The following is a 13747-nucleotide window of genomic DNA, read 5'->3' on the forward strand; positions in this document are numbered from 1 at the left end:
ACACACAAAGAGGGCGGCGAACAGTCGAGGAGAGTGGAGTGGAAAAAGCTTTTTCACTTGTTATATGTATGTTTTCTCTCCTCATTATACCCTTCACACCCTGGGGTATGCAGATCTTTAGGACTGCCATCAACAGTCGTCTGGGTATAGGGGATAGGGGACAGGGGACAGGGGACAGGTCTGTTTCCATCTGTCTGATGTCTTCGTGTGGCTGGGATACTTCGTGGACAGCAGTGGACTAGTTCTTGGAGCCTTCTAGTCATTTTTTGTGACCAACTCTAAGCAGTCTTTCAGATATTTACACATGTGTATGTACATATGTATTTTTGTGCATAAAAACTTACCATGCTTAAACGTATTTAATAAATAACTTTCCATGTAAATTACAAATTAAATGTAATTACTGCAATTAAATAAATTTAAAATGTTTAGCGCTGAGATTTAGCTTGAAGTAAGTAAATAAATACTCACGCCAAAGTGGCTACTATTTCAGTTTGCTAATTCTAATATTTATTAGCTTAATTCATTTATTTATTATTTTTATTATGATAATATTTATTATTAACTCCTCTTATCAATCGATCGATTTGCTATAATATTTGGCACTTTGAGGGTATCGCCGACTTCCATCATGTGAGGCTGAACCTCGCATTGTTTACTTTTTATTACAATATTTAGTTGGGGTTAGAAAAGGAGTTTTGTAGGTGTGGCACACATGTGTGTGTGTGGCTGACCCTGTGCTCGGATGTGGTATGTGTGTGTGTGTGACCCTCATTTGCTGACATTTAGTGGCAGTTTTCAGAAACAATGTCAACGTTTCTCCTCTGTGTGTGCGTGTGTGTGTGTGTGTGTGCGTCATGCTAAACATGTCAACCTCTCAGGCCCCACCTCAAAGAAAACTTTTTTTTATTACTATTTATATACCCTTACAGAGGGTTCTATGATGTTTACAAGACATTTAAGAACAGTCTACTTCAACCATTAAAATCGTAAAATAATTTCAGCACTTCACAGCAGCTTTTATAGCTCCACGATCGGTGGAGTGAAAACGTTGAGAAATATTTTGCTATATTTTAAGATATTTACATGCTGCAAACATCAGCATTTCCACGAGCGAAAGGGCAACATTATTGTAGTTTGCTTTTTATTTATTTATTTTTTCGTTTGCCTTGGTTCTTTTATTTATTTATTTAATTTTCGCCTGCCCCTTTTGGCTGCTGTTCGGCTTGGCTTTAATTTTATGATTATTGTTTTCCCCCCGCCTCACGCTCTCTAGCCCTCTCCTTCCGGCGCTCCTTCTGTCTCCGCAGACACCCGCATCGCACACCTTTTTGTTGGCCTTGTCTTTGTGGCTGGCTTTTGTTCATTTCTTAAGTGGCGCTTTATAATGTTGACAGTTTTATTGAGGCGCAAAATGTGTTGGTCATTTTTTTTTTTTGCCTTTCTCTTGTTATTGCTTCTTCAATCTGCCCCCAAGGACACCCCCCCATCCAAACAAAAAAAATTCACTCAGCGGGGTATGACCGAGGAGGATGCGGTGGCGGTGGCGGTGGCGGAGGTGGATTCAGGCTCAGGTTGGATGGCTCTTTGGGTGAGGTTACCGTTTGGCTGTGCGCCGAAATGGTTTTATTTGCCCAAGCCCCACCAAGCCCCCAACGATCCGGGGTAAGCTATAGCCCCGGCTTATATCCCTTCATTTGCCAAATAACAGATTTCATTGCATACTTTCGGGGCCAAATTGTTTGGTTAACAAGCTCCTGCCGAATCGCTTGCCGTGCCCACCCCCCTCCCCAACCCATCGACTTCAGCGAATGTCTTCTTGAGGCTGCTGTAAGCGGCTTGCCATTGACCATCTAAGCGTTCTCTGAACGGCTCAGGTATAGCCAAAACCAAAACCAAAACCAAAACCAAAACCATCTCCCGATTTGTTTTTCCGCTTAACTTAAATATTTTTGAACATTTTTTTTATTTTTCTGCTCTGTCTCTCTCTCTCTCACGATTTCGCTCAACAAATTGCAGCTAAAATACATTTCATTACGCGGCATTTTCCGTTTATTAGCTATGTCTCTCTCTCTCACTCTGTCTCTCTTCTTCATCTGAGTTTCTCTTTCTTCTCCGGTGTACCTGCGCGATTTTGGGAGCCAGCATCTCCGACTCCGACTCTGTGTAATGACAAAGTTTCCACATTAGCAAACAGAAACTGTGTCATATATTTGGGGGCTTCATTACCCACCTTTTCAGCCCCCCCCCCCTGTTGTTGTTAGCCTTCTTATTCTTTTTTTTTTTCATATGATTTTGCGGCTCATTTGGTTTTATTAAAATTTGCACGTTTTTCACGCTTATCAAACGAGCAGCGCACCGCCGCCCCATACAAGCTTTGATTGTGCCAGAAAATCCCCAAGACCCCAAGACCCCCATCACACCCCTCAGACACAAGACACTCCGCACTCTGCTGCTGCTGTGTAGGGGGTGGTGGGCAAGCAGCATCCCTTATGTGAGCTTTTGCTTTTATGCTAATTTCTGAAACTGAAATGAATAAATGTCTTTCGTTCTCGGTGTTCGGTTCACCCCGTCTCCGTCTCCGTCTCTGCCTTTTTCACTGCCTTTATTATTGTTATGGAAATTTTTATAGTTTCCCCATCATTTAGTCGCTGGAAGTCTCCTGCCCCTGCCCCCATCCAGAGCGAGAGAGGGAGGGAAAAGCGAACAATGTCTAAACGCTTTTTCAATTCTAAAAGTTGGCAACAATTTTTTCATGTTTGGAACCTTTCTGTGGCCGAAGTTGAACATTTAATTTTCATTGTGGATGGGTGTTGACGGAGGAGGCAAAAAGTTGAATATATTATGGGACTACAACAAAAAAAAAAGGGCAGAGAGCGAGAAGAGAGAGCGAGAGAGATGGGTGTACAGCCATCCTTTCGCTGTCATTTGTTCTAAGAGAATTGTATGCAATAAATAAAAATTACACGTTCAACAATTTCTATCTGCCCTCTGTGATCTCTCATTCTCATCGTGGGTCCATGGATCGACCCCTAGCACCCTCCACCCCCCCCCCCTTATTTTCTATAGAGAAAACCCCTTGCCCCCCACGAACCTTTGTTGCTGTCTTGTAGCCTTCTAATTGGATATGTTCGACGTCGTCTTTGACTTTGGCTTTTGACTTGAGTTTACGGCAAACAACGGGGGAAAATTCCTTAAGCGAACGAGCCGGGATAGCCACACACCAATGTAGGATTCCCAGATAACAGAGGGGTGGGGTGGGGGGGGGGGGGGCTGGGATATACCGTAAGAAAAATGTCGCTGGCAACTCTTTCTTTTTTACCATCTCCCATCTCGGCCAGCTCGGCCATCTGCCATGTGCCATCCACCTCGGCCTTTGTTGCAGCCCTGCTGGGGCAATCAGAACTTATGTTTACCCCAATTAAGGTGAACACGAGACCGTTTTTGCGATCCAATGAGTTAGAAACAAGATAAAGGACCAAAAGCCTGAACAATAAACCCAAAGAGCTCTAGCCAAGCCCAGTCCTGCTCCTCGGTCCGGGCTCCTGGCCCGGCCATATTCCCGCTGAGCCGTTACCCGCCTGCTGTCATGCATGTTTATGTGTCCTCATCCCCATCCTCAGCCCCATCCCCGTAATCGTCTTCGTTCTCGTCCTCGTCCTCGTCCTGGCTCTGCAGGCACAACAATGCCCCAAGAGTGGGGACCAGGGAGAGGGCCGAGGCAGTAGGACCAGAAGGACCAGCCCTGAATGCCGAAGCAATGATTAAAAATTGTGCAAGCGTATGGCGGCCAGCGATGTCGATTGTGGTTCAACTTTCAGCTGCAAACTGTGTGGCATCGCACGAGGGGAACGCAGCACCAGCTGGCGGGATGGGTATGGGGGTATTGGGGTATGTGGATGGGAATCCGGGAGAGCTTTCATGGCATGGCATGGCATGGCATGGCATGGCGCGTGGGCCAACATTTTCGATGGCAAAGTCGCAAAATCCAAAAACCAAAGTCATTCGCTTTTATTGTCATTTGTATGCGTGTGGGCCAGCCAGCCAGCCAGACAGCCCCATAGAGTGGCCCAGGAATGGAGCTCAGCCGAGCCGAGAATCTCCATTCTGTGCGCCAGCTGCTGAGCGGCCTAAGCCAGCGGCCACTTGAGATGCGAGCGTGAGGTGAGGTGAGGTGATCGTGATTGCCCATTACTTTTCCAGCTTTTCCAGCGAACACAGGGAAACACAGGGAAAGTTTTACCCAAAATGCTAGGCTGAATGGGCAACAGAAGGAAGGCGATATTGGGTTGGGAGGAGGCCTACAGAGCCAGCCCATAAGACTCGGACATGGCAGCAGGTGACCCCAGAATCTACTCGAATAGATCGTCGCACTGCTACAGACTGTGCAGTTCGATCCGAGTCAACGATCTTTGCAGCCTCAGAGAGCTGCCCGCCGAGCTATCCTCGTGACTCACGGGGCTCACGTGGGCTACGTGGCATTGGCCTGCCTTCAGCCATTACCTCTTCCGTTCTGCAGAGAACTTGCAGTGAGCACGAGCCGCTCCTGCCTCGCCACGCCTCGCCTCGAAATACTCATTAGCAATAACGACCCACCGCACTGGGCAGAGTCTGCATGGGATAGGGATACTCGTACCATAGCATAGCATAGCATACCAGCTGTGTCCATGTCCATGTCGATGTCGTTGTCGTTGTCGTTGTTTGTGTCGATGTCTATCTATTGTCAGCCATCAGCCACGCATGCAGCCCACAGATCAAAGCCCATCGAGTGGAATGGAGCCCGGGGAAGATGCTGAAGCATTTGCCTGGCTCCTGTTTGGATTTGACCGAACGATGGAGTGGTGGCCCTCGATTGGGTCTAACTTTGGGTCTGGGTCTCGTTCTGGGTCTCGGTCTGGGTCTGGGTCTGGGTATGTGGCCTATCTGCGCCTTTCCACTATTTACACAGCTCATTTTATCTAGTTCGATTGGCAATTTATCTGAAAATGTTTTGTCTGCCACTGAGAGGCAGAGGCGGAGGCCCCGCAGGTGCCCAGCTGCCAAGGTGCCCAGGTGCCTGTTTGGCCTTACGATTGGACCTGTTTGCGGAGAGAGAGAGATTGACAGAGGAGAAAGTTGTGATAGCCGGGGGGGGTGGGGGGAAAATATCGGTTTTTGAATCTTAATTTCTTTGAACGAACAAACGCAAAATCAAAGGGGCTGCCAGCTAAAAGTTAACTAACTGAGCAGACAGCCCCCCCCCACACACACACACAGTGCTCCCCCTCCACCCCGGCCATCGCCTACATGTGTATGCAGAGCGGGGGGTGAAATTCGCAACAAATGGAAATTTTGTCAAGCTCGAAATCCTTTTATAATGACAAAAGGTTTCCACCTCTAAGCCGATTACACCAGAAGCAATAGGGCCTACTCCAGCGCCAGCGACAGAGCATACTTACAGGCACCTTGTCTGGGCAGTGGATTGGGCGGGAGCAGCGGGGCACAGTTGGGGGGGGAGAAGCGTGGAGAACTTACCCAGTTGCGGTGCCTACTTAGGTAATTAGTTTGAGCGGGCCACAGGGAAGGTGTGCGCCACTCAAGCAGAAAGCAAACTCCGCCGTAAGAAAGGCACCCAAAAGAAATGGAAAATGAATCTTTAATTGCAACAGGCAGGAGGGGAGGGAGGAGGGGAGCTCTTCAGCATGGGAACTCTGAAGTATCAGGCCACTGACAGATCGCTCGAATGGAAGCAAAACTATAAACAGTCCGTAAATAAATGCGTAGCTGTCCCTCAGCACTCAGTTGGCATGCAAAATATATACACATACACCGATAGAAAAAAGCCCTGAAATTTTAATATTTTCATTTAGATTTTAATATATATGCCATTGATTTTCATCCAAGAGTGGTTGTATTAAAATTGAATATTTTTCACTTAAATTATGATATTAATATAGAAATATTTAAATTTAATATATTTCATATTTAAATTTAATATGTTTCATATTTAATGTTAATATGCTTCATATTTAAATTTAATATGTTTAATATTTAAATCTAATATGTTTCATATTTATATTTATATTCATTTTTAACTAATTGGTTTTTATTTTGCCTACGCGGACTACATTTCAAGTCCTCATGGTGTGAATTGGTTAAAGTTTTCAACTAGAAATAATCGCAAAATGAGTAGAACTGCATTGGTTGAGATTACGCCCCTGCGCTAAGATAATTTTACTGTGCATTCAAGGCGGCAGCAGCTGGAACCAGTTGGGAATTCGAGGGACATAAAAAAATAATAAAAACATAGTTAAAATAAATACAAACAATATTTGATTTCATTTAATATGGAATATTTAAAATAAAAAGTTTTTCCTTTGGATTTTAAAAGAAAAATTTTGAAATCAAGTCATAATAATATTCAAGTTAAATATGAAACATATTAAACTACAAATTGAATATATTATATTTACTTCAAAGTGTTTTATATTAAGATTCATTATGACCGTATTAAAAAAGCCATTTTAATACATTTATATTTGAATCAAAGTGAATTCTATTAATTTTTACTATGTTTGTATTTAAAAATGGCATTTTAAATTCAAATATGATTGTAGTTACTTTTACTATGCCTTTTTTCTATCAGTGTATATGTATGTGTCGGAGATGTATAATGAAGATGTATGAAAACTGATCAAAATGTAAACACAAATGTATAGAATTAAGAAACTATGTCAATAAAGGAGAACAGAAACTACGCAGTAATTTATCCGTAATTTCCTTCCATTCACATTGTTGCTGAGAGCGAGGTTTGAGAACCAGAGAGAGAGGAGAGGAGAGAGTCGTCTCAGCCGAGTGTGGCGCGGTTGTGTGTACGATGCCTCTGAGAGAGAGCAGGATCAAAGGGAAATTGCTAGAGAGGAGTTTTCGGTTTGCTCACGGCATTGAAGGAGAGAACACATAGCCGCGACTCACTGCGCTCAAGTGCCACAATGCAGCAGGAAGAGCACCCAGATTTTCTGCCCCCCACATATGCATATACATACATATATATACATACATGCTACATGTAAAATATATTTCATATTTATAAATATAAATTATAATTTATAATTATAATTATTTGCAAGCTCTTTGTCTTTGTCTTGTGGTTCGCCAAAGACTTAATGGATGTATCGATATTTATTCCACATGTGAGATTTATAATAATGGGGGATAAGTGAGGCAGAGAGCTGTGTTTGGTTCTATAATTACAGCACTAAATAAACAATCCAGAAACTAGATCCCAGATTCCTTGCCCCGCAAAAGTTCCATTTTCTGTTCTTTTGTTTATTTTTTTAGAACTATTTTTTTATATGCATTTTTTTGGTTTTTTGCTGTTTAAAATGGGTTTACATCTCTGTTTGTGTGGAGCCGCCGCTCTCGCACTGAAGGGAGGGGCAAGGCATGTCAGTGTATCTGCTCGTAAGTGTATGTGCATGTGCATGTGTGTGTGTGTGTGTCTGTGTGGCAGCAAAAATGTCCCAAAACGATGCATTAAAATTGAACGAAAAATGTTAAACAAATTTCGTGGGTGCAGACATGTATGTATTGGTGTGTGTGTGTGCGTTTAAGTGTAAGTGCACTTGTATTAATGTGGGAATAAATGCTGAGGCCTCAATCATCGTGTAGTGTAGTGTACGTGCAACTCTGTAGGTGCAAAAAAAATATATAAAAAAAAAAGTGTGGGGTAAGCGGAAGAGATTTGCCTTTTAGGCATTCTCATCGCTGCTATCATCGATGCTGAAGCGCACCTGCTGGGCGGGCGGACCCTCGCCCTCGGAAGCGGCAACGTTTGGGTAAATTTCACCCAAGAAGATGAACGAGGAGTTCGGCGACGAAGCGCCGGGCATGAGGGGCGAGCGAGGCGGCCAGGAGATGCTGCCGGCAATATCGATGTCCGACTCCTCGGTGCCGGTCTCAGACGGCTCCCGTTCGTGGCGGACGGCATTTTCCAGCACAGAGTCACGCAGAATGCTTGGCGTGGCACGATGGCGATTGCGCAGGTGCTGCCAGATGTTGCGCAAGAGGTCCGGATGAGCCCCGGGCACGGCCACGCACAGCGGACAGATGACCAGGCTGCGATCGTCGCGGTGCTCGTCGTCCACGTGCTTCGCCAGTTCGACGTCCGAGTGGCCCATGGCGCCGCAGACGGGGCAAGTGAAGCTGTCGGCGCTCAGCACGGGCATTGGCTCCCCGGCAAAGTGCAGCATCTTGGCCTCGTCGTCCAGCAGGCACTGCATTGGATGCCCCGACTGGTGCTGCAGAGTCACCGCCTTGGCCTCGAAACAGGCCTGACACAAGTCGTAGTCTGCGCACCTGAGGCACTTGTAGCGGTAGCGACTGATGCTGCCAGTGTTGCAGCCATCGCAGTTTATGGCCCAGTGGGTCGGCATTTTGCACCTTTACACCTGGAGAGATGATGAATGGATAAAACAATTACCATATCTTCAGGGGAACTTACTCTTTTCGGGGCTCTCGGAACGTTCTCGACCAGCGGCTGGCCTGCGAGCAATTGGAAATGCCTAAAATTGCAAATAGTTTCAGTGCCCGATTCACTTTTTCACTAAATACTGTGCGGGGCTTGGGTGTTGCCTACTGACGGCCAAACTATCAGATTTCAGTGGCTGGATGGCTTGCTTTGGTTTGCAAAACAAAAGATTTCTATTGGAAGCCGACAACGGTTCGGCAACTGACAACTAAAAAAAAACAAAAAGAACTACCAAGATGGCGTCGCCTCGCGTCAATTATTATGGAGAGCAACCCTGCGCCCCGTTTGAAAAAACATCGGTAACATCGGTTGCCAGACATCTGGGAAAAAGGGTACTCAGGTCTAATTCAATTTAAATCGGATTTTGAAAAGGGAGCTAAGTAAATTTCTCGTTTCGGCAGAAGAGCAGGTTTCAAGCAGCTGCTTTCAAATGACTTGTAGCTGATCGTTTTAATGATTGATTTATTCAGTTTAATTTCTGAAAATATTGCTAATGTTTCATCGGTAACTTTTCCGAACCAAAACTGTAGTTTTTATAGAGGTAAAGTTATATTTTGTAGCCGCCCACGTCTGTCAGTTACGTGGCCGGGGATGGGCACCATCCACCATAAACCTTTTCGCCAGCATACTATCTCCGTCCTGCAGATAGCTTTATATTATGGCAGCCCTTAACGTGTGGAAACGATTTTTTGCTCCAGCTATTTTCAAGTGAAAAGTGGCAGTGAAACCACAGCCTGGCACTCCGTCTTCCTCTTCCCCGTTAACCCACTCATTTTCGTTTCGTTTGTTCGCGCTTTGTACATAAATTTCATGCAAATTGACTAATTAATTTCTGCGCAATGGATTCTTATCGTGCTATGCACTGGCCCATATAATATTTGCATAATGCATGTGTATTGGCTCAGTTCAGCGGAGTTCAGACCCCAGACCCTCAGACCCCCGTACCCGGACCGACCCACGCACTCGCCATGGCCCTTGTCCTGGCTGCAGCTCCTATTGCAGGGCTTCGGCTTCGGCTTCGGCTACGGCTACGGTTTCAGTTCCTCTTTCAACAGAGGCAAAAAAAAAAAGAAAAAACAAAAATTTTAATGACGGATATTAAGCATAACCACACAACTAAACGAAGAGTGGGGCCTGGCCAGGGTGGGAGGAGGGACAGGGACAGGGACTGCAGCTGGGACTGTGGGCTGGGGGGTAAAATTTATAATGCTTCCGTGTTTTTCCCGCAGGACAGACGGAGAGCGGCAGACTGACTCGGAACAGGAGCTTTAAGCCTGCCAAATATGCTGATTGCAGCAATAATGATGATTATGTTTGCCTGGCCTGCATGCGCGACGCAAATTTGTTGGCCAAAGCGGAAGGAAGTCGAAAGCATTGACAATGCCAGCGACACGAAACAGAACAAACCCAGAGGCTAACACACACCACACACAGAGAGAGAGGGAAGGATGGCTAAAAGAGAGAGAGAGGGTGGGTTGGGTGGCCACAATGCCAACGACAATGACGAGCTGCAAAAGCATTTAACGACTTGAAAATGCGACTACCGAACGAAGCGAACGTCCAACTTGACTGACACACTGACTAACTGACAGACCGACTGACTGACTGACTGACTGACTGACTGACATTCAACAAATGCGAAAAAGAAACATTGAAAAGGGGTGGCACTCGTATAGTCGGGAGGGGGGTGGTGGTAAACGGCAGTTTATGGAATTAAAACAAGGAAACAGACAGTCCAAGTGCAAGTCGAAGTGCAAAATACACTCATTAGAGACAGAGAGAGGGACAGGCACAGGCACAGGCACAGGGACAGGGACAGCCTACCGTCTGCTGGATGCTGCTTCATGTTGCCGCTGGACTCACATTTGAATCACATCCCTACTCCCCCCGCTGAGCGCTGAGCGCTGCGTTCTCCCAACTGAAACCCAATAATAATAATGTAAACTGAATATCCGATTGGAGATTCTGACAATTCCCTGGCACATGAGTCGCTGAGACTGTGTCCAATGGCAGAGAGCATTTGTTTTGCCTTTGTTTATGCGAATATTGTTTATAGATGAAGACGCCACAAGAGTCTGCCGAGGGGGGAGCAATAAACAGCTGATAACATCAATCGCGAGGCACGTATCAGGTTGCATGAACTTGTAAATAATTTTCAACAATTTTGGGCGTCTTCCGACATCTCGCATATCATCGACTAGGAATGTGGCACTTGGTTAGGGTATTCGTGTATTGTGCACCAAAATTATTGCATTGCGTGCATAAACTTTTGTTGGGCCCCTCCCCCTCCCCCTCCACACGCCACCAAACGCAGTTGCGTCCCGATTGTCCACCAGCATTGGCTGCCTGCTGCGGCATTCCGGATGAGTCCTCACTGTGGCCATATTAGCAAAGTGAATTGGTTTTTATTTGTAGCGGAAATGTGGAGAATTATTTTTCAGTTGTTGGTCGCTGATTTGCATAAGTCGCAGGTGACAGTCGCCGCTGCACGTTCCCAGGCAAACTCAGTCTGGCCCCAGCCCTGGCCCACAGCCCACAGCCCACAGCCCACAGCCCGTTCCCATGAGCCAGAGTCCAGAGTCCAGAGCCTAGAGCCAGCATTGGAGTGGCCCCTGCTCAAAGCGGCTTAAGCCAGCAGCAGCAGCAGCAGCAGCAGGACGAGGACGAACACCCACAGAACTCGCCTCATCTTCAAATCCATGGCACGCCGCTTGCCCATCCTCAGCGGCCGACTAGCGGGCATGGATCTTTCCCTACCTTCACGCTACAACCGCTACTGCTTTGTTTCGGATTTGTTTATGTCTGTTCGGATGCTCGGGAATGGAACTTACTCTGGAGACGAATGACAGCGAATAGCGACAGCGACGACGATCACTTGCAAGTGGGAAAAACCAACTGAAAGTTGCCCATTAGAACGCTGTGGCACTGATTGCAGCTTCGGCCTTTTTTAGGTGGTTTCCGGACTGAAGTTGGTATTTTTTTGACTCCCTTTGGCAAGTGAATATCGCTCAGTTGTTGGGCCTCAGTTCGTGTGAATCACTGATATATATTTTTAGTTTATTCAAGTAAATACTTGGGACTTAGTTCATTTTTACTGGCGTAATAATTATTGCCTGATCTGTACATGGAGTACAAAAAAAAACTGAATTGATCAGAATATTATTTTTCATGCGCACCGTTGCCACTTGCCAGCCCTCGCCAAAGCCCATTCAATAATGGAATTCGGTTCGTAAATGATATCTGATACTTGGCTACTATAATTCTAAGGTGTAAGTCCGTGAAGTGAAGCCGATCTTCGAGGCAGTGGCTGCTTGTCAAAGAGAATGCCACACAAAGCTGCAATATTTGGGCGACTTGACAGTTGGGCTTTTAATGCTCGTGAGCACTTTGAGCTGTTGATTTATTTATGTGGGGCCGGGGAAGGGGCCGGGGCCGGGGCCAATTGCCTTTGCACTGTTGGTATTTAATTTAATTCAATTTATATTTCATTCGGAGCCGTAGCCGTAGCCGTAGCCGTAGCTGTAGCCGTGGCCCGGGCTTGAGACTCTGACTGCGGTCGGTGTCCCTGGAGATGTGTGATGGCTGTGGAATGGATGGATAAAATGTTTGATATGCTGCATACACCTGCAGACGCCCATCCGGCTGTGCTGCTGCTGCTGCTGCTGCTTTGTCCTCTTTCTGTTTCCGTTTCGCCTTTGGTCTGGGGCAAAGTTTTTATGCATGTGGCCATTAACTGGTGGCTTTTGCCGCAAACTTCTCTGATCTGCTCGCCTTTGAGGCAGCTGCCGCGACAAGTCAGGTACCAGGCACAAGGCACCAGCCTCCAGCCACCAGCCTCCAGCCCCCCCCCCCACAATATCGAACCATGTGGCAGGCAGATGAACATTGCAACATTTTTTTGGTTTGACTTGCACTTGCAGCCCGTGGGGAAATCAGTTAAATGGAAATTATAGCATTCGATTACTTTTCAAACTAAACTCAAAGCGAGCTTTGTACCCTGCCCTGTCCCGCCCCAGCCACCTCCTTTAACCACTCCTTTAGCTCGCTTAAGTGGCTCAGATAGCAGCTCATCAGGCCATCCATCGGTTTTGTCAAATGCCTCAAAAGTATGTGGAAGATGAAGAAGAAAGAAAGAAGGGGTTTCCGGGCAGTGGATGGCCAGAGCCAGCAGGCCACAAGAGTGTACAGGTGCAGGTGCAGGTGCAGGTGCATTTGCAGGTAGAGGTACAGGCGTTGGCATGGAAAATGCTTCTGGAGCAGTCAGGTGAGGCTGAGGCCTTTGCCTCTGGCCATTTTCCCATTTAAGTGACAAACCAATGGACAGACCGAACGAGTGTCCGAGTGCCCACGGAAATGCACAGGGGCAAAGCTGTGAACTCTGCACACTCTGGACGAATTCTTCTGTAAGGGGAAATTCTTGGCAAAATTACATTATCTAATCAGAGATTTTTTTTTTCATTCTTTTCTCTTCATTCGGTTTCGGTTCATTTTGTTCAGTTCAGGGGTGAGGGGTGGGAACTGTCCTGCGGCCCCTGCGGTGCTGATTAAAATGGACAAATGCAGAGAGCGGCTCGTCACGACACGAAAACTGAAGCTGAAAACGATTTTACCAATGCGACGCTTCGTTAGCATTGCGAAAATTGTGTGTTCCACTTGGGGGAAATTTTCGGTGGAAATTCGCTCGCAAATCGTCCCTGAAAGTGAGTAAAAGTGAGTGAATATGCCGAGCATAATTTGTATTATTTTAAAGCGCGCGAATTGTTGTCAGAAGTGTTTTACCCGCAGACATCTCTTAGATTTTTGTTTGGTTTTTGGTTTATGGTTTCATTCCTTCTAAGCATACTTCTCGGCGTTCGATTCCGCGTGCATATGGCTGTCCTGCACTTTCGTTTCAGTGCCCCAAACTATGCTGAAAGACAGGCGAAAGCATTTCCTGGAATATAAACCAAATAATTTGAGTTTCCTCCGAGTTTTGTGGGCCAGCAGTGTTTTTCTTTTGCTGTTGTTGCTGTGGCTGTTGTTGTGGTCTTCATTCGTTTGGCTACGTGATGCGGCCCCGGTATGAACCGGCGGCGGTACCTCTCTCTTTGGCGGACTTCTCATGCCACAGGCAGTGCGTACATGGACCTGTCTCTGGCTCTGTCTCTGGCTCTGTCTCTGGCTCCATCGTTTCCTCTTTTTTATTTTCCTCTGCCAGTGCCAGTGCCTCTGGTCTCTGGTCTCTGTGTGAAGGTCACG

General features: G+C 46.3%; 1 protein-coding gene across 2 annotated transcripts; it reads right to left on the reverse strand.

Moving 5' to 3' along the window:
• Positions 1 to 7470: 7470 nt before the first annotated feature.
• LOC111076449 (E3 ubiquitin-protein ligase KCMF1) lies at positions 7471 to 8599 on the reverse strand. 2 transcript variants are annotated; one of them, XM_022370257.2, is made up of 2 exons: positions 8483 to 8599; positions 7471 to 8421 (listed from the first exon to the last, which is right to left on the reverse strand). In XM_022370257.2, the coding sequence occupies exon 2, from the start codon at positions 8412 to 8414 to the stop codon at positions 7731 to 7733; it is 684 nt and encodes a 227-aa protein (XP_022225949.2). In that variant the 5' UTR covers positions 8415 to 8421; positions 8483 to 8599; the 3' UTR covers positions 7471 to 7730. The 2 variants fall into 2 exon arrangements, with proteins under 2 accessions (XP_022225949.2, XP_041451480.1); XM_041595546.1 differs by having other exon boundaries at positions 7471 to 8429; positions 8483 to 8598.
• Between the last annotated feature and the right edge of the window lie 5148 nt (positions 8600 to 13747).

Source organism: Drosophila obscura, unplaced genomic scaffold (genome assembly GCF_018151105.1).
Source record: "Drosophila obscura isolate BZ-5 IFL unplaced genomic scaffold, ASM1815110v1 contig_73, whole genome shotgun sequence".
Classification (NCBI taxonomy): domain Eukaryota; kingdom Metazoa; phylum Arthropoda; class Insecta; order Diptera; family Drosophilidae; genus Drosophila; species Drosophila obscura.

What these genes read in the sequence shown, in the direction of transcription:
- LOC111076449 (XM_022370257.2), bottom strand. Translation starts at nt 8,414, where the DNA reads ATGCCGACCCACTGGGCCATAAACTGCGATGGCTGCAACACTGGCAGC.